Below are 21781 nucleotides of genomic sequence, written 5' to 3' on the forward strand. Positions count from 1 at the left end.
ATAAACATCAAAAAATATTTTGAAAAATAATGCTGTCATACTCCCTCTTTTTGACTTGGATTATTCCTCTTGTTTGTTTACATACTAGGGATCACTTCTCAGGGAAACAGCTCTTAATGCATTGAGTTTGCACTTCAACTTACTTAGCAAAATTCTGTTGGTTATGGAAATGTACTCAATTGGAAGAAAATGTATAGTACTCTTAATAATGGTAAATGATTGCGTCGTGTAATGGTGCCATCTTCTGGAAACCTGGGAGGCCACAGTTTTGATGCTTGACTTCACAAAAGATATCTTATGCTTTCCCTCCTTACTTTTTGTCTGTTTGGTGAAGAAACTCAGATAAGGGAAATGCAATTCACAGGAATCTTTTTATGTTAGAAAATTAGATTTCATTTCTATAGTCATAACAGAATGGCTTTATTTTAATTTTAATGTAGGTTTGTAATTGACATCTATCAAAGTTATGCCAGTGTAACCTGGATTAAGGAGTGTCTGCTCTTAATAAGAACACTTGTTGCCATACTGTAATACTACCTCTCTGTCTTGGCTACCAGGTGTGCTGCTCCTTTTGGCAGTTCCTGTGTCTATACAGATTCTGGGAAATTCTTCCCTGATGGATATTATTTCTGTATTCCAAATTCTCATACAGCCACTCAATTAACAGTAAATAGTTTCTACTTGTGTCTAGAAATTACAGATTTTTCTTCCCCTGGGATAGTTCTATTTCTTGGAGATAAGCTGTTCTTTCTGTACTCTCCACAACTGCTAGGAATGCTACAAATAGCAGTTTGGTACTAGATAAGTGTATACCATAGTGAGTTAGTAATAAATAATGCTTTAACTTACACCAAGAACAAGTAGCCATTTCAAGTCTAGCATGTTGATACCATGACTCAACAATAGCAGAACATTTTGTACCTAGTCTCCAACTGCTTTCAGAATGTGTTCTGCAGATGGTATTAAAATACTCCAGAGTAATCTATCAGTCTTGAAATGATATGCGGCTTTTTACCTGATGGTGGGAATTAGACCTTTTTTTATATCTCCCAAATCAATTAAAACTAGAAATGTTCCATTTTTTGGTCTAGCTTTGACTACTCAACCCCCCCAAACTTATAAGTATCTGCGTAACTTCAAATGCCGGATCTTTTTTTATCACTGCATAATCTCTTTTTGTTTTTAAGAAAGTTCTGTTGGTGACTGTTTATGTACAGATACTTATGATATTTATGATTGTATGGTTTAGCCCATGTGATCTCTAAATGACATTGTGCACAAATAATAAAAGTTAACTGATAGCTTTTGTTTCAGCAAGAATCACCTAAATTGTAAATTTTAGTATTTGTAATTGAATAAAGTATTATGCATCAGTATTGCTCACATCAATTATGTATATATAAATGTATTTTTAGTATACATGTAGCTATTCCTTTATATTTCAATTTTTACAAGTATACTCTCTTATAAAGCCAGCATTATATTTTTCCAGAGCTTTTTTATTGATATTTGGAACTATCTGCATAGAACAGCATAGTTCTGTTGAGAAAAGTGAGTGGAAAGATATTAGTTCTACAAAAAAAACTAGTACCAGAATTATTTTGTTTAATGTCGTAGATTTTTATGAATGAGTCTCTTAGTTTGGAGGGCACCTGTTTTACATTTAGTTATCTAAAAAGAAGGTGATTGGGTAGCTGTATTTTTTTATTCTTTAATGTTTGCACATCCTTGGGTGACCATTGAATTTAGTTGAATTTTTTGTTATATTACTGTTTAAAACAGTAATGAATTTACTGGGGCTTTGTGCTGCTTTCTTTAGGAAGGCACATTTCTATATTGCTGCCTCGAAGAGAATATTAATTTAGGTAATTTTAATTTAGTAATGACCACTGTATCAAGGACCTTTTGCTGTTAACCTGTGTTTTCATCTACTTGTGTTTTCTGATCCTTAAAATGGACTTTCACTCTTTGGTTGGATATGAATATCTGACTTTATTTAATTTCTGGTAATAGAAATTACCAGAAGTAATTTCCCTATAGTATCTGTCACTTCACATTGGGAAGCACCAATATGATTCTGTGGTCTTCTAGCCTGTGTCAGGCTTTATTTTTTTTATGTTCATTTTATCATGTCATATGTTTCCCCTGTTTTCTAAAGGAGGTGTCTGAGAGTCTGTCATATAGTTTGAAGGCATATGAAGCCAGTATTGCGATAGCACTATTAAGAGCATCCTTTCATATAATAGGATTCATTAAAAACACAATAAAAATTTCAGTGTGAAGGAATGTACCTATTTGCAGCTTTGGCAGTGGCATTAAGATTTCCTTCTCTCTAAATGCAACCACACTGAACTGGAAAGAAGTTTCTCAGATTTCCTCATCAATTGAAACACTTACCTCCTCCATGCCTCAGTCTCTAAAGATGGGGAGTAATTTTATTCCAATTCTGGATGTTTTCTGAACCTTAAAAGCTTTTGTTTCAAGAGCAGTGTAGTGAATTGGGATTATTTGCAATTATCTGCCTGATATCTGCTAAGTGCATTCTGTATAACTGCATGGGCTGTCGAAATGCAAAACTTTGTCAAAATGCCTGCACAATATACATGAATTTTTGTAGGGAGATTTAAGTGTAATATAGGTGAGAATTGCTAAGTGTCCTCAGTTGCTGGAGCACTTGAGCAGTAGATGGAGGGGTCATTTCAAACATGGTAGCTACTCATTTACCCCAATCTTCTCTGTTATAATAAAAGAAAAAAAAAGGATAAATTAAGAATAAAAGTCAAAACTAGTTGAGAATTAATCCTGTAAGAATTTAAGGATGTGAAGAAATTCATAAATTGGAGAAAACTATTTACTTACTGTCACAGTTTAACGTGTACAAGTTTGTGCTTCGCTTGCTCAAGTATCAGGAGCTGTTTTTTTCAGTTACTCTCATAGTCCCCAAATTAGCTGAGGATGATTGAAAATGTGGGGTTTTTTTGTCCTCACATCTTCACCGGTCATATATTATATGTCCCTTTGAAGACAGAGTTATGAGTTAACCACATCAAAAGTGGGAGGTGTTCTTTACACCCCGTGTGTTGAGTATCTGCTGCTACCTGTGGTTGGAGAAAGTTGATCTGTTAAACCAACCTCTTTATCTCTTCTAACTAGAAGTTGTAATAGAAGCATAAGAATATTATTCGAGCCATTTCTCTGCTTTCTGTTAAACTCACTTTTATGAGAAACTGAATTGGGCTTTAGGTCTTTAAAAAGTTAGTGTCTGTGTTTGAGGTGATTCTTTTTGGCCAAAAGTCTATTCAAATGGGCTTAAAATTTGTTTTACTGTTTTCATTTTTAAAGACTTATTTTATTCTTTTATATCTTACTTTGCTCTGCCATTTAGACTACTGCTAGAGTCAGCTTAAATATACATTTCTTCTGGGAAGTCACTTTTTTGATATTTAGGCCCTAAACATTCATATGCAAAAAAACTCCTCAACCTTCTCTTCTATAAAATACTGTGGAAAGGCTCAGTAATGTAATTTATTGCAAGTACTTAGATTAAATACATAAACAAGAGGCAAAAATTTCAGATTGTGAGGGCAATATGCTTATGTAGCCAAATCACAAATGGTTATTAGTACTATTTATGTGTGTGTATATGTATATATATGTATGTATAATGTGCAATGGTTAGATGAGTGATTTTCTGACCAGGAAGACTTTTGTGTTTCTCAGAAGAAAATTAACGTGAATGAAATAGCTTTAAGATTGATTGTTTTAACTTTGAAAATTTTGACTTTGATTCTTTACAAAACAGGTTCAAACTCTCTGGACAGATGCCTTTACTTTCTATCCAAGTATCAGATCAGAAGCTGACAAGTATCTTGGAGCTAATTGATAGCATTCCTAAGCCAAAAAGTGTGCCTGCTACCAGTTCTCCTCCAAAACCAGCTGAGGTAAGGTTTTTAAAAGATATTTCATAAAAAATGATTAGCAAAACACCTTCTTGCTATTAGCATTGCAATTTTGAAAGGAGCTCAGGAAAGTGAAGAACAAGCATTTGCTTAGTGCCTCTTGGAAAAGTTAGCTCATTCTTTAGCCAGTAACTATGAAATAGCTGTCCAGTGGCTGGATTTGAAATAAACCCTCCCAGAGTTTTATTGCTGTGGGAATTAATTTGTAGTTCATATTAATCTTGATTAACAAATGTGCTCACTTTTGCTGAGGATTAGCTTAATGGTACCTTCAAATTTACACATATATCAGAGTGCCGCAGAGTTTGGGTTCAGCAAAGAAAACGTTGAAATGTCAGAATTTTTAAAAGTTCAAGTAATAGATGAGAGTTTAAGTTTCAAAAACAAACAAAATATTCACTATCTGCAGCTAGGCAGGCACTGTTTTATAAACAGTGTCTGCCTAGCAAAAGTGGCAGCTTTTTTCAGCTGACTTCAGTGCTTTTCTCATCTTTCTTTTTTTTTCAGTTACACAACATAACTTAGTGGGTAGAAGTTCTGCCTTGCATTTGTAATGTTTAGGAGTTTGGAGTGTGTTCTCTCCTTCCTTCCCAACCCCTTTCCCTTAGCGAAAATGATTTGGGTCCCTGTTTTATGCTTTCTTCAGAACAGCAGTTTACCCCTTTCGTATTATTCCTGAAAAGTATGTTTTACCTTTTGAGCTGTTTTTAGCAAAACCAGGAAATGAACTTCCAGTTCCTAATTTTTATCATAAATCTAGTCCGTGTGATCTGGTTATATTTTATGTATGATTAAAGCAGTTCTATCATTAGAAAATATGTCAAATCTCAAGGTCAAAGACAAAATTTGGCTGTCCATTTTTTTGTCATTTGTAAATATTTCCAACATTCTGTTATTTAATCTTCTGTGTACTTGATTCTAAAGGACTACTGGTCATCTTTGTGTTGGCTTTTTTTTAAGATTATTTGATAATTTGCCTTTCCATCTTTGTAAAAGTTATTCTACCCTGTTCATGAAGGCAGTTGATGCAGTTTGGCATTTTCTATGGGTTATGTTAGCATAATATTCAGTAACTGTAAACACAACAACTAGACATGCATACCTATTGAAAGTATATATAGAGTGAAGACTGTTTCACTTCGACATGTGGTTCTTGCCATCTTTTCAGTGGTGCCGTTAATATTTTAGCTAATTCTGACCTGCTCTTTCACTCTTCATATACTACTAGTATACTCAGCCAAAAGCTGCCCTAGTCTCTGTTGTTTTGTGCAACTAATCACAGACAAACTTTGTTTGAGGTAAGTAATGGGACTTTACATAATTTTTATACATAGACAGAATCTACACATATGAGATGATTATCTTTTGCTTTATAACATTTACTATATTAAATTTAATTATAGAATTCAACTATTAGATCTGAAACATTTTAAGTGATCTTGATGTGGTTAGTATTACCTGTACATTAGTTGTGATTTACAAGATGAGGTGAGGAAAGACTGTGGAGCAAGTGTGAATATATTTGCATTATATGTCAGTCATTGTCAGCTTTGCAAATGTGGGTAAGGCCTTCAAGCCTGCCAATGGATTTTTTAGGTGAGACCCAGTGTGTGCTGAACTGAGCCCACCCTTTAATCCTGAGGTTCATCTGCTGGGGCCGAGCGAGCTTGGACAGTGGCAGCGAGGTCCTCAGGACGTAGGTTTGTTTAGAGTGACCTTCTCTTAGATGGATGGCCTTACAGGGCTGACGAGCTCCATCTGCCCGGGTTTAGAGTTGTCCTTCTCCTCTCTGTGCTCCGAGGCTCCCCCTCTTATCTCCTGCGAGGGCACAGACCACACAGGCAAAGCTCCCTCTGTGCTTAAATATGTCTGCTCAATCTTCCATCTACCACAGAGCTTGGCAGACTTTAATTGATGGTATTAAGTTCGGTTGAATTGAGTGGATTTTCTGCTTTGGTGGTAGCTTTCATCCCTACAGTTGAAATTCTTCTGAACTTTTTTAGCATCATACCACTTCTGAACTGAAAAGGATGTGCTATCCTTTTTTAGAGTGCTGCATGTGAACTTTGTTCTTTACATTTTGAATTAGTGGTGGAAGTGTTCTTGGGCTGTGACAACAGAAGACTTTTTGAAACAGCTCCTTCTACATTTTTGCATTCTGCACTTGTACTTTAGTGTAAGACCAGCATGGAAGACTTTATTTTTCATTTTTTGGTATTATGAAGTCAAATGTTAGATTTTCTTCTTGTCTTCTTAGAATGTGGAAGTGTTACAGATGAGCAGCTTTCACAAGTTACAAGACTTATATAGTTGATATATTTATTACTTGTGGACATGGGTATATTCAGAAAGGTCAAATTAAGTAGGTTGGAGACTATGAATGAGGCTGTTGAAATGTTATGAGGGAGATGAAAAATGTAGCCTTGGGAAGTGTTCAAAGATTAATGTTTCTTGTTGCCATAATGTTTATATTTCTGTAAGATACTGTAATTCCGTGAATAGTTGTCTGACACTAAGCTTTGAAAGGTGCAGTAACAAGGGTGGAGGGAGGGTGATAGTGCAGGGAAAGAGCTGTTGGCTGTGCAGTCCAGAGCCAAAGGCACTCCAGAAAAAGGGCACACAGACAGTGCACAGCTCTCTTCTTACTTTAGTATTGTGTGCAAGGCACATGTACGCTACATATGCAGCTGGAACTTGCAGATGAGAATGCTTTATGAACTCAGATCACCAAGACTGCTTCCTGAGACTTGATGGTGAATAAATCATTTGGTTACCCTTACTAAGAGAACTTAATTCTATCATGTATGAAACCAGGTGGAGTGGAGGATTCCCGTACTTTTGTGCACTCTAGTGGCATTTCACATATTGTCAGTTGCTTCGCTGGGTTATGCATAACTGCATCTCACAATTCAAGACTCTTAGAATCATAGAATATGCTGAATTGGAAAGAACCCACAAGGATCATCAAAGTCCAACTCCTCGCCCTGCATAGGAACACCCCAAGAGTTACCCATTGCCTGAGAGCATTGTCCAAATGCTCGAACTCTTGAACTTCTTGAACTCTGTCAGGCTTAATGCTGTGACTACTTCCCTGAGAAACCTGCTTCAATACCCAACCACCCTCTGGATGATAATACCCAACCTAAACTTCCTCTGACACAGCTTAAGGCTGTTCCCTTGGGTCCTATCACTGGTCACCAGAGAAAAGAGATCAGTGGTTGCCCCTCTGCTTCCCTTTGTGAGGAAGTTGTAGACTGCTGTGAGATCTCCCCTCAGTTTCTCTACTAGTGTTTGATTTTTCAGATGTGTGAAGAAGTGAGATTAAAGACGGCAAAATGCTGGGTCCTAAGTTTGGCCATAACAACCCCGTACAGTGCTACAGACTTGGGGCAGACTGACTGGAAAGTTGTCCATCAGAAAAGGACCTGGGGGTGCTGATCAACAGCAGCTGAACGTGAACCAGCAGTGTGCCCAGGTGGCATCCTGGCCTGTATCAGAAATAGTGTGGCCAGCAGGACCAGGGCAGTGATCTTCCACCTGTCCTTGACACTGGTGAGGCCACACCTAGAATCCTGTGTTCAGTTTTGGGTCCCTCACTCCCAGAAAGAAAGACTAATGTCTGTCTTTCCTCCCAAGGAAAAAGCAATGGGACAAGAGCAAGTAGACTCAAATTGCTCCAGGGGAGGCTTAGGTTGGATATTAGGAGAAGTTTCTTTACCAAAAGTATTGTCAAACATTGGAACAGCCTGCCCAGGGATGTAGATGAGTCACCACTCCTGAGCTATTTAAAAGACTTGTAGATGTGGCACTTAATTCTGCCACTAAACCATGTCCCTGGCAGTACTAGGTTTAATGCTAGTTGGACTTGGTGATCTTGAAGGGTCTTTTCCAACCTAAATGTATCTACAATTCTGTGAAATCAAGAAAGAGTTTTGTCTGCTCTAATGTTTTGTCTAGCTCTTTTTTCTTTTTTTTTCCACCTGGCACTTGTGTGATTTTTATAAAAAAGCTCTTGATCTTTATTGTTCTCTGAAGTTGCCATACTGTAGTCCTCTCAGAGAACAGGTTTTCTTTTCTCCTGATTTTTCATATGATGTGCCATTTCTGTCCCTCTTTTGATCTGTGAAGTTGTATGTTTGAACCTCTTCACTGTCTTTCCTGTGTTCTCTCTGTAACTAGATGACAGTGCAATACCTGCTGCTTCTGTCTAATTTAGGTCTCATTTCTCCCCATGTTGGTAATTTCAGTAATGTAAGTGTTTAACTGTAATGATTTGCATTTAAACTTAGACAAATTTCCCTAAGTGCTAAAACTTTCACAGAGCATATGTGCATGCAATAGCATGACCAATAAATTCAAGCAAAAAATTTTATGGTACCTCCTGTTTCAGGCTGGAATATCCCCTGTGCTTTCAGCACCACATTTATCACAAGGCATGTTTCCTACTCTGGATCTTCATTCATTTCCTGAGTCAGGTAATATAATCTAATTTAAAGTTTTGCTTAAGAAATAGGTCAAGTCAAGAAGTTTTGGAGCTCATTGAATGAATTTATTACTCTTACTATAAGCAACCACTTTTGGCTTTGTTTCAAATTCTTGAGGGTTGAATAATGTTATATTGTGTGTAGCTTATTATAATTAACACTGTACAAACTATTTGTGTATTTTCTCACAGCAGTAAAATTTTGTATGCTTGTTTTTGTCATTTTCTTTCTGAAGGTAAAATGGTAACATGTTTGTTTGGTATGGTTTGTATGTTTTTGTATTAGCATATGTTGTTGCAAGTCTCTGTTCAGAGCATCTGAAGTAATATTTATGACATTTAGTATGTACTTTGTCCTGTGATGACAGTTTAGATTATTTTCTTCTTATGAAGGAGTTATCTCCTATTTAGTTGGATTTATTTAAATTATAAAATCCTGAAACAATGATTGTTAGAAACTACCATGTTTTAATAAGCAAGCATTTTGAATGAATTTTTCGATTCAAAATAGAAGATTGGCTGTGGAGAAACCACTTGTATTTAGTACTGTTTTGCTGTTCAAAGAGCTTAGCTAGATCCTAACATTTCATCTAGTAGTTACATTTGAAAATAAGTAAATGTATCAGTATTATTTCAGTATCAATTTCTTTTGTGATGCCAAAACACTCAGCTGGAGAAAAGAGAACAGTACTTCTTCTCCTTTCTCAAGGTAATGATGTATGTGGTTTGCAAACACTAGTGAAATTATTAGCAAAGTTAATTTTTATATCTACTTTATAGCTTTAAACTCAGTGTATGTGCAGTATATATAGAAATATGTATTTGTGCATCTTCATTTATTTTTTGTATGAGTTCCTTTGTGTCCAAAGGAATTGTCTTTCAACTCTTAAAAATGAGGATGAAAGGAGGATGAATGCTAGCAACAAGTAATTTGAGAAAGTAATAACTAGATTTAGATTGAATAAAGTCTGATTTTTAATCTATACTGTACATACAGCTGTACGATCTTTTTAAGTGATTCATGTTATTTCTCGATCTTCACCCTCCAAACTCAGGGATGCTTTCAAGCCTTAGAAAATAGCTCTTCATATAATTTCTTGAGAAGGATACTTTTTCCACAGTTACCTTAAACTTCAGTCTTCATGATTTTTAGGTGACTGACAAGAGCTTTACAAAACAGTGCAATGTATTTGTATTTATATTTCCATAGTAGTGTCAAGTGGATTAAAAGCTTGATATTCCTTAGGAGTCTCTCCTGAAATGGGAGATCTATAGCAGGGAGAGATCCAAAGTAATGCCCCTGATATTGAAGCAGAGACTGCAGCCCTCAGCAGCAGTCAGGCCAGCAGGGGAGATAATCTATTAATATGCACCAAAGGCAAGATGAGCCACAGTTTGTGCTGTCTTTTACACACCCAATAGTGAGAGAAAGTTGATAAGGGAATTAGTTGATGAGAACTGAAATTTAAGATGACACGATAGCTGTAGGTGTGGTATAAAGTTGTGAAGGCAGGAGTGGAGGTAATCATAGAAACAGACTTTATTGGTTGCTAATTATGAGCTAGATACTTGGATATTTAAGCTTTTATAGATGTAGGCATAAAAATTCTAAGTCATAGTAATACAAAAATTTTAGCTGTCTAAACTGTGTATGTAATGTTGTTGTGAATTAATCCATAGAATCAGAAGAAGAATTTTATGATGCACTAAGCAGTCCTACGGAAGAAGTGACATTTTTTGAAGCCCCATCTGGTTCCCTCAAGCAAGCTGGCAGTAGTGCAAGGCAAAAAAGACTACGTAAACAAGAATCTTTGAAAAATATGACAGAATTCCAGCTCAGGTTTGAAGTTGCTGAGGTAAAGTTACTTGTTTTTTTAAAAATTTCTCTGAAGCACATCAGGACTGTAATTTCTCCTATTTGTTGTGTTCATAAATCCATGCCTGCAGAAGTATTCATTCCCCATTTTCTTGCCAAAACTATTCTGCAGAGTTTTTTCCAAGCCACAGTTGTGCTTCTACATCATTTTCATCACTGAAATACTTTGCTTTATCCAGTTTTATCACTGAATTTTCTTTACCTATCACTCAAAAATCAGATTATGTATTTGTTTTAGGTAAATATTTAGTTTTTGACGTGTTTTTTCTAGATACTGCTGTGTTCATTGGGAAAACTTCATTAATGTTTCTTCTTGTAACAAAAACCATATTTTTCTGCTCCAGTTTTTCCCAGATCCTGTTGTCTGCACACCTAAATCTATAACATCTTCATTATGCTGAGTTTTCTGTGGTGTTCTTGCTGCTTCAGACACGGGGGGAAAAAAGAGTATTTTATCCAAATGCAAGACAACTGTTTCTGACTATATCAGCTGGTCTAGTAAAAAAGGTGGCGTCTTAACACTATCATTGCCTTTATCATTAGACCATTAGTGTTATTGCTGCTAATCACTGTATTTTACTTTACATTTATTATACAAATAAATCATACAAATTCAATTAACTTTACAAGGGATTGCAGAATGTCTTCAACACATCGTAGCTAGCTTGCAACATACTATATACTAAGACTTTGCTACAAATAAAACTGAAATGAGCTGTTCTTTGTGTGATGACAAGGCCTTGTTTAAGAACTACTAGTCTAAAGATAGATGCTGTATTTTACACTATTCTCTAATGGAAATTATTGTACAATCTGTAAGAAAAAAGTACAGTTGGGAATCTCTTAGAAATCACCTCTCCATTTGTTGGCTTCACAGTTTACTGGGTTAGGTTTTGATTTTCCTTATTTGTAGACAGCATTATATGGAAAGGAAGTGTACATATCTTTGTTTTGCTTTGGTTGTGAAGTTCAGATAAAACAGTTCAGCTAGGTATTTATTTAATAACATTGTTGTCATGCATGGGTGCAAAAGTAGTAAATCCTCCTGCCTAACATTAATCTTGGGAATCTAAATTACCACGAGTGTTCAGAGAAATTCCAATGAAAGCAGTAAACACTGTATGCTACTGAAAATCTAGTTTTGACTGTGTTCAACGTTACTAAGTGCTGTACAGAATTTAGTTTGTGTAACTAAATTATTTAGTTTGTGTAACTGTTACTTTGGTATTACATGTGTGCATGTTTGAAGTTTTGTTAAAATAGCGGCAAACAAATTGAACAATGTTACTTGATGAATTGTTTATTTTTTCCAAGGTGTTTGCTGTATGTATTAGTGTGTTAAATGGTCAATACACAAATACACATTAACTGATAGAATGTATGTAAATATTTTATCCTATATAAAAACTAAGAGAATAATCCCCTACTGGTTTTGGGGGTGTGTGTTTTTTTTAGGTCTTAGTTAAATTATGCCGTTGTACTGATAATACTGAGATACCTGTGCTGCAGCTTGATATTTTGGGCTTAGGCACAGAACTTAAATTAAGAACATTCGACATGACTGCAAATGCTTTCCTTCGTGAAGTTTGTCTGCTGTGCCCAGAGTATATGGGTAAGTGTTTATAGTCTGATCAAAAAATTACTTACAAATAACACTTTGAATTTGTCTTCAAAAAGTCTTGTAGGACTTTTGTCAACTAAGGAAGATTTGCTTTCTGAATTAAATGGGGGGGGAAGTAGGAGCTCATTCTCTTATTAGTGCTTTGGTAAATACGTTCTGGTGCTGATGATTTGAGAGACATCTAAGTAGTTTAGGTCTGCAAAAGAGGTTTTGTGATTAAACAGTAATGACAGTTAGTAGCCTAGTTTGTAGTATATAGATTAAGAAAGTTGTAGATTTTTTTTCTTTTTTAAAAAAGTAATCTTATTATTTTGTGGGTTTTTTTTTTAAGATGATAACGACAAGCCAGTTTACATAATTACTACATTGGATAATGTAGAAGATGATCTTCTCACTCTAGAGTACATAAAGGTGAGAAAAGAGCAGACTTTGCTTTTGAATTGTAAACCTATCATAAATAGTACAATATTATGGAGTAATTGTTGAAGGTTCTTCTCACTTATTTATGCCTTTAGCATCTTGAGTGTCATGTGCAAAGTTTGTCTGCTTCCTAAACAGAATAACTTGTACATCTTAAGTTGTAGTGGTTTTGAATATAAGTTCTCTCTAATGAAATTTCCAAACTTCTCCTGTTTTCTTTATTTGTTTTGTGTGCACTTTTGATGGAGTAGACTGATATTAACGGACCAGAACTCAAAACTACCTATCAGAATGTTCTACAAAAAATAAAGGTATGATGTCTTTTTTTAACATAGTTTTCTTAGAGTGGGGAGACAGGCATATTGAATAAACAAAAGTTGTTCTTCTAGGTGAACTTTTCATCTTTAGATGTTCATTTGCATACTGAAGCTCTACTGAATGCTATGAACTATCTGAATAATCTTCTACCCAAACAAGAGACTAAAGTTGCAGAAGTACCTGAAAAAATAGAGGAGAAGAAGGATGTTCTTAAGAAATTAAGTAAGTTTCTTTATTATATTTTTCCTCTTTTCATTCCTTTCTCTTCACTTAAGCAAGAAGAAAATGAATGTATTTTCTAGTTTAGTAAACCTGTTAGTGACTTGATATGAGAAGTTTTGCTTGGGATTTATATACTTATCCATGTGTAGTTTTCTGACACAGAGATTGAGACGTACCTTTGCTGTGTATTCGAGGCACTGAGCAGATGCAAATAAAAAATTCATAAATTGTCATTTTAAAATTTTTTTTCCTGGTATGAATTAAGGCTTTTGATGGCATTACAGTTATTTACAGTTATTTACAGTTATTTACAGTTATTTACAGTTATTTACAGTTATTTACAGTTATTTACAGTTATTTACAGTTATTTACAGTTATTACCTTATACTTGAGGAGCATCAGTCTCCTCTTTTGCTTACTGTGCAGTTCAAAGGGACACTAAAATATTAAATCTCCTCTTGGAAAAACTGTAACTTTTATTATTTTGTGTTTCCCACAGCATCAAAAAAATCGAAGTATGAAGATGTTATTGACCTCAATATCTGTGCAGATTTATCGTGTTTGAGTATCTTTATTAGAGAGAAAAAACATAGAATAGCTGAAATTCACATTGAAGGTAGGAGAAAAACTTTAGTCACGAAGATACAGAACTTTGTAACCAGAACAGTCTATAGATTTTGTATATCTTGTTTTTTGAGGTCTGGATAGCCAAGTGATCATGAGGAAAACAGCAACCGAAGTAACTGCAAAATTGAAGAACATCGTTATTTTGGATTCTGATGAGACAGCATTGTATAAAAAGGTATGCATTTGCATTTATTATTGACTTTTTTGAGTGGAATATTGATGCTAAATTGAACTTATAGACTCAACTCTCTGCTGTGACTTTTTTCAATCATGTTTTATGTATTTGGTGGGAGCAGCATTCTCTATAGACACATTGATTTTGCTCCCACAACCAGTAATTATTAGGCTGACATTAATTTGTGCAACTGTGATACCCAGTAATACCCAGCTGCTCATTACATTTCTTGTTCTGCTGACTTTAATGAACAGAATTATTCAAGCTGAGATTCCAACTGAATATTTTCAGCTATTTCAATGGATTTTTTAAATTTGATTTTTTTTTCATTTCTTGTTGAGATATTTGAGGTAAAAATGTCATAGGAGTGTGAGGTATTGTGTTCATTTCAGAGTTAAGTTTCTTCAGCATGTAAGTTTTTAGAGTAGAGATACTGTATTTTTGTCTTCCTAAGGCTCTGTACATCACAGAAAAAGAAGTCTTCAACTTCAGAATGATATCATATGTGAATGCTACAGATGGCGTTGCATATTCAAATATGGATGTTGTTGACAATCGTGTTTATCTAACTGTTGGGTGTATTCAAGTACTTTTTGTCAACAAGTTTGTTTCATCTATTTTGGTAAGTTAAATTTCCCAGATACTGTTTCTTAGCATTCAAGTATCATTGTCAGAACCAGAAAAGGTTTCTGTATGGAGTGATCATTGCTCTTAACAAATATAATTATAATTTTCCAAATATTTAGTATGTAAATTTATATATATATATGCATAGTTTATCATATTTGAGGAAAGATTATCCTATTAAAGGATTTGGAAAAAGTGTGTAGGAAAAACAGTCTCTTAAGAATAACTATGATTCTTAGTGTTTTTGAAGTAGTGCAGTTCTTAGTAATTAATTTCCAAGATCTGTATTCTTTTCCTAGGCTTTTATAAATAACTTTCAAGCTGCGAAGGAAGCTCTTACTGAAGCAACTGTTCAAGCAGCAGAGAAAGCAGCTACAGGTGTAAAAGAGCGTAGTTCCCGTTTGGCACTAGATATTAACATTAAAGCGCCTGTTGTAATAATTCCACAATCAGCAATGTCTGAGAATGTTCTGGTGGCTGATCTTGGTCTAATCACCGTGAAGAACAAATTCTTTATCGCTAAAACAAGAATGTGTTATAATCTTCCACCTGTTATTGACTCTATGACGGTGAAATTGAGTGAACTAAAGTTATACAGGTAATGTAATGTCACTATTTTTAAAATTCGTTAAATGCTTCTGGGGTTCTTCTTCAGATAGAGAGCTTTGAGGAGTTGCTAAATAGTTAGTTAAAGGTTGGTGGTTGACAGATACACTATTATCTTGAAATATAACGGCAAACTAACATTTTTTAAAAGCAGTAAAATTGTATGGTTTAGGAAGAATAGCAATCTACATATCTTTAAATAGAAGCAAATGTTTTTATAGGCAAAATTGTTTAGTAGCAAGGTGGATAGAGCCTTCCTAAATCTTTGTTCGTGAAGCCTAGCCATGATATGATGTTTAGTAGCATAGACTTATATATCATTCATTACTTTGGGACAGGTTATACCCATTTGTAACTGGCTATTTCAATGGGATTTTCAAGCTGTGCACAGCAGGAAAGGGACTAAGTCAGATAGCCATAAAAATCTGTTTGAAAGTGGTTGTTGGTGCAGGGATTGGTGAGTGGAGAGGGAAGGGGGAAGGGGCTTTTCAAACACAGTTGAAGAGTACTGAAGAAAGAAGAAATTGCTCTCCACTGGAGATCAGGTAAAATGTCCTAACTTGCAAGAGTTTATATGGTGTGTGCCTGGTAGGTGCCTGATGTCTCCTCCCTGACAAAGAAAGATGCCTAGCTGGTGGAGTAAGATTTTAACTAGAGCTACTAAGAGTGGTATATAGACAGTCTCATAGCACTGTTTAAAAACATTAAGGAAGTACAGAAATGTGTTTGTTAGAATGTGTAAGCAAAATATGTAAAGCAGGGAGTATTTTGTTTCTGTTCACAGGTCCTGCTATGAGCAAGGTTCTTTGCAAACAGAAGTACAGTTGCTGCAACCAATCAATCTTGAAGTAGCTGTTGAACGAAATTTAGCTGCCGCGTGGTATAATGAAGTTCCTGATATTGAAATATCTGGTCGACTCAAGCCTATGAATGTAAGCACTCATTTCTGAAGTCAACTGTTATAATGTTTGAGGAAAATGGATTTATTTTTGTCTCTGTTAAAGTCCAAGCTCATTTGTTAGGTTGTTTGATTTCAAGACGTAGATGTAGAGTGGATTTTGTTGCTTGATAGGGGAAAAGGAAGCGAATAGCCTTCTTTTCTGATCTGAGTTCTGTGTTTCATCTGTGATACTGCAGGGAGACTTTGTACTATAAATTACTGTTATTAGTTAAAACATATTTGTGCTGTTATAGCCTTCTTTTACCTGTCAGTATCTTTCAAAGAAGGATTGGAAAAAGTTGGTGTTTATTGGTTTGTTTAATAGCAGCATGAATTCATACCCATGACAAGCCTGAATATGAGTTAGTGCATGTGTTCATTTAAATTTAACATTAAAAAATACAAAGGTTGTCAGGTGTATGAGGAAAGCCATTTTGCCAGATTTTGAAATAGAACTCATAACTATTAATGTAAACTACCTTGTGACTAAATGCACATAACAGTTTTGGGTGACTGGAAGTCCAACTGCATGTGTACATCTAATGTTCTAGTTTCTAAACTGTAAGTTGGTAAAGAAATTTTTTGGATGAAAACAAAATAATGTATGACTGACTTCTGATTTCTAGAAATTACCATAAAGGTTTTGTGAATTTGAGAAAAACGTTTTACTTGGTCTTTAGTCTCCTAAACAGAGACTCATATGAGATTAATTTAATTTATCTGTTTACTTGTAAACTCACATTTTAGTTATGGAAAGCTACGTGAACTGAATTGTAATTGTGATTTTAATTCCAATTGTTTTTAAGCTAATTCTCAGTCAGGAAGATATTACCACAATACTGAGGACACTAAATGAAAATACAGGGGAAAGCTCTGGTGCATCAACATCTTTTCCAGAAGCAAAAGAATCAACTAAATATTGTAGTGATATGCATAGTACTTCACAGCACTCTGCAGGTAATATTTTCTAAAATGACATAGTCTGGCATTTTTAGGTATTATTATCAGTTTATTACTTTTGTTGGAATTGCATTTATAAAAGGATGGCAGATTCAGTTGTGTTTAACAATACTGTAGAATCACAGTCATTAAAGTTGGAAAAGACCTCCAAGATCATCGAATCCAACCTTTGAGTGAACACTACCACATCAACTAAACCTCAGCACTAAGTGCCAGATCCATGTCATTTCTTGAACACTTCCAGGTACAGTGATTCCACCACCTTCCAGTGAGCAGAAAGTCTTCCTGATGTCCAACCTGAACCTCCCCTGGCTCACCTTGAGGCCTGTGTCATCTTGTCCTATCACTAGTTGCCTGTCAAAAGGGACCAACCCTTGCTACAACTTCCTTTCAAGTAGCTGTAGGGAGTGACAAAACCCCCGAGTTTCCTGTTCTCCAGATTAAACAACCCCAGCTATCTCAGCTGCTTCTCATAAGGCTTGCGCTCCAGACCCTTCCTTCACCAAGTCTGTTGCCCTTCTCTGGACATGCTGGGGCACCTCAATGTCTTTCTTGTTGTTAAGGGCCGGAACTTGACACAGGATTCAAAGTACAGCCTCTCCTCAAGTGCTGGCTGAGTATCACTTCCCTGGTCCTGCTGACTGTAGTATTTTTGATCAAAGCCAGGATGCCACTGGCCTTCATGGACACACTGCTGGCTTATGTTCAGCTACTGTCCACCAGCACTCCCACATCCTTTTCCACTGGGCAGCTTTCCAGTCACTCTTCCCCCAACCTGTAGCGTGGCATGTGGTTGCTGTGACCCAGGGTCAGGACCCATGTTGAACCTCATGCTGTTGGCCTTGATTAATCAATTCAGCTATTCAGATCCTTCTGGAGAGCCTTCCTACTCTCCAGCAGATCATCAAGTCCCACCCAACTTAGTGTCATCTGTGAACTGACTTGATCACCTTGTCCAAATCATCAGTAAAGATGTTGAAGAGAACTGGTCCTAATACTGAGCCCTGGGGAACTCCACTGGTGACCAGACACCAATTGGATATAATTCCATATCTGAGGATACCATGGCATTTATGACCACCAGGGCACACTGCTGGCTCATAGGCAGCTCACAGTCCACCAGGATCCCCATGTCCTTCTCCACAGAGCTGCTTTCCAGCATGTTGGCCCCCAACCTGTACTGGTGCCTGTGGTTGTTCCCCAGGAGCAGGACCCTGCACTTGTCTTTACTGAACTTCAGGCAGTTCTCTCCCATTTATTCAGCCTGTTGAGGTTCTCCTTAAGGACTGCATAGCACTCTGGGGTATCAACCACTCTTCACAGCTTTGTGTCACCAGTGAACTCACTGAGGAGGCATCTGCCCCTCCAGGTCACTGATGGAGAAGTTAAACAATACTGAGCCCAGTATTGAACCTTGGAGAACACCACTAGTGACAGGCCTCTAACTAGATCCTGTGCCACTGATTATGATCCTCTGGGATCTGCTGTTCACCCAGTTCTCAATCCACCTCACTGTCCACTCATCCAGGCCTCACTTCCCGAGTTTGCCTGTGAGAATGTTGTGAGAGACAGGGTCAAAGGCCTTGCTGAAGTTGAGGTAGACAATATCCACTGCTCTCCCCTCATCCATCAAGGTAGTTGTTTTATCACAGAAGGCAATCAGGTTGGTCAAGTATGATTTCCCTTTAGTGAATCCATGCTGATGGCTCCTGATCACTTCCCTGTCATTCATGCAGACAGAGATGGCCTCCAGAATGCAGCTCTCCATCACCTGGCCATAATGTGAGGCAGCACTTACAAGTCTGTTGGTTGAATGTGGTAACATCCCAACTTTAGAAAGCTGCCATGGTACTCTTTTTCTTATGTGTGCTGGTTCCATTGCTGTTCAGATTTAGATCTATTTGTCTTGTCATAGTTATGGCACCCCTAAAAGTTCAATACGTCATTGCACATAGACTGTTCAGCACATACTAAATAAAAAGGCAAAGTTAAGAAAAGCAGCTTTCATTGAATTCCTGTATTAAATGTGAAAAACAGCAAAAATGTGGCAGATGAACAAATGAAGATGAAAGTAAGTTTGTATTCTTTGTAACATTCTGGCAAGGAGTACCATACTACACTAAGGGAAATTGTATATTTATGTCTTAAAGATGGTAAAAATCACATGTAGAATATATAAGGGGAGTGTTTTATATTCTCAAATGTTGTGTGATTTTGTGAAAAGTAATTACAGAAAGCATGATAAACAAATCCTAAGTGAGGATGGGTTTACATGTGGAAGAAAAGGGAAATTGTTGTCTTCATGGTCATTAGTGAGGATGTTTTGTTTTATTTTGTTTTTTTCCTTGTTTGCAGGCAGGTAATTTTCTTTAGTGTTAACTGTTTTTCTGATTTCTGAAAGGTGTAACTGTTGTGACATCAGCTGTTGTGGAATTGCATTCACCTGTACAAATAAAAACAACACTAAAACTGGACTTCAAATTCGACTCTCTGACTTTAGTGTTGTATAGTCCAAATTCAAAACAGGTAAATATTATTTTGGTTACTAAGAGAAAGCAACAGCTTTAAGGTTGCCTGGAGTCCTAGAAATTCTGAACAAGAATAGTTTAATTTATGAGGAGAGAAACTGTTTTCTAGCAATAGTAACAAATGTGATGGAAATGATAAACAACTATTTTAGCTAAATCACTTTGCAGATACTACAGGAAAGAGAATAACCGGCATAATACCTGGCATCTTCTGTGATCTGAGTAAAAATTTGATGGAAATTTATCTTAGTTTAAAATGCAGTTTGGGAAGAAAAAAATGCAGAGGAACACAGCCTATGCATTAGTTACACATACACATGTGAACACAGACACACAATTTTTGTTTTTTTTGTGGAGAGAGATTTTGAATTTGTATTCACAGTAGGAATGCATTTATATTCATCTTGGTTTAAATTTACAGCAGATTTCTGACAAAAGGTAATATTTTATTGTAGACTTATTGGATATTCTTTTAGATTATGAACAATTTTCCAGTGTCTGGTTAAACACTGCATAGTCATAAGAGACAAAATTTAATTCTTAATTGACATCTTTGCATATACTATATGTTTTTACATACAAAGAAACCAAAATTGCATTACTTTCTTGTAAACATTGTCTCTCTCTCACTGATGTAAGCTCGCTTTAGAAAGATGGTAGAAGGATAAAGCTTTCTTTAAGTTTTCTCTGTATTTTATTTGTTGTGGTTGTCTTTTGAATGAGTAGTGGACTCATTTAATATATTATTTTTGGAAATTTTATTAGAATAAAACTGTATATCACACCAGTATATTATTTTCCCTACCTGTAATGAAGTCTACAAACATTTGATTTAAACAGGTTACCAGTTTGGATCAGAGAGATGACCTTTTGAAGCTTGCAGAGCTTAAATTAGTTTTGATGTCAGCTTCTCTGAAAATGTTATCAGATGGCTCAATGAATGCTTCAATCAAACTGACAAATTGTACATTAGATGATAAAAGACAGTCAATCCAGAAGGCTACACCAAGGTCTGTGATTTGACATGAATTACTGTTTACTGGAGTTTGACAAATAGTTAAAAATGTTCCGTTTTATTAGTATTCTGTTAAAACTGCTGTTGTTTTAGCGTACCTGTTACTGTAGACTTACATGTCTTACTTGGTTTTTGTTCCACATATCTTTGTGAGAGACCAATATAAATGCTAATAAATGAATTAATGAAATAAATCGAACTATAAATATGAAATGAATAAATATACATTGAAAAATTTTTGCTTTCTGCTTTAATGAACTTTTAAGTAAGACTAGGATTATTTTTCATGAGTAGTAACAAATGTCAGTGTAGTACTTTTGATATGTGAACAAGGAATTATGATGATTTGATTTGCTAAAGCTATCAACACCCTTAGTTATCAGTGTATGAGAGTCTAGTTAGTTTTAAAGTTATATAAGATTTATGTTAATGCTTTTATTGGTCATGTTTTAAAATTATTGGTATTACTTTTTAAATTCACTCTTGTTAATGTATTGCAGCTAGATGAGAATCTTGCATGTTTTTCAGTATTTGTGGCTGGTTTTTTATTGTCTCATTAAATGCCACCTTAATTGTCTTTCAGAATGGTGGAAATGAAACATGGATTTGAAAAGAAAGTTATGGTGGATATAAGCTACAAACAGGGGAGAGATGGCACTGTTCTTGATGTGATTGTTCAAGAGATATACCTTTGTGCAAGCATGGAGTTTCTACTTACTGTAGCAGATATATTTCTAAAGGCTAATGCAGAAAGTGCTGCTGCACAGAGAAATCTCAAACAGACATTACCTTTAAAGGACCAAGGTATATACTGGGATTAGTTTAAAATCTGAATTTAAATATCCATGTAATTTTGGCATTGTAATACTATTTAAAAAAATACAGTACTCCTTTTATGTTATTTCCTGTGTTTATGTGTATGGAACAGCTTCTTGTAACTGTGTTGCTTTCTTTGCCTCATGGAAATAGGTTCATGACCTTTGGTCTTTATTTCCAAATGAAGCCTTGTCTTACCAGACAAAGGAATACTTAAAGATGCATGTTTAAAATGAAATAAAATAAAATGGAAAAGGACAGTTACAGCTGGCATTCTTTAGGCTTCTTTTGTTTATAAGGATGATTATCACTGTCATCATTTTCATCCTTCTGAAGAGTGATGGACCATATTATATTAGGCTTAGACATGAAATCAGCCTGCCTGATACTGCTGCCTAGAAATTTCACTTGTCCACTGATGCACATTTCTCTCTACATCAGAAGACAGGCTTTTAGGTTGAGTATCTGATATCAAAAATTAGAGCGTAAGAGGAGGAAGTAGGCTTTTTATGCTTTCAGGCCTCAGGTAGTTTGCATCAGGTGGGCCAAGCAAGTCCCTGTTTATTTTGGTTTCGTTTTACTGTGCCC

At 35.7% G+C, this 21781-nt stretch overlaps 1 protein-coding gene across 1 annotated transcript in view; it reads left to right on the forward strand.

Annotated features, from left to right (window-relative positions):
* The window catches only part of VPS13A (vacuolar protein sorting 13 homolog A), a 106126-nt gene that overhangs the window by 33586 nt on the left and 50759 nt on the right, over window positions 1-21781 (forward strand). The window contains 16 exon segments of the mRNA XM_017806120.1: window positions 3803-3941; window positions 8350-8434; window positions 10123-10298; window positions 11774-11930; window positions 12271-12350; window positions 12611-12670; window positions 12749-12899; window positions 13399-13515; window positions 13598-13701; window positions 14156-14323; window positions 14628-14926; window positions 15719-15866; window positions 16681-16831; window positions 19236-19360; window positions 20203-20372; window positions 20961-21181. Of these exon segments, the coding sequence (XP_017661609.1) occupies window positions 3803-3941; window positions 8350-8434; window positions 10123-10298; window positions 11774-11930; window positions 12271-12350; window positions 12611-12670; window positions 12749-12899; window positions 13399-13515; window positions 13598-13701; window positions 14156-14323; window positions 14628-14926; window positions 15719-15866; window positions 16681-16831; window positions 19236-19360; window positions 20203-20372; window positions 20961-21181 (2351 nt within the window).

The sequence above is a fragment of the Lepidothrix coronata genome, unplaced genomic scaffold, assembly GCF_001604755.1.
Source record: "Lepidothrix coronata isolate B3197 unplaced genomic scaffold, Lepidothrix_coronata-1.0 Scaffold14, whole genome shotgun sequence".
Classification (NCBI taxonomy): Eukaryota; Metazoa; Chordata; class Aves; order Passeriformes; family Pipridae; genus Lepidothrix; species Lepidothrix coronata.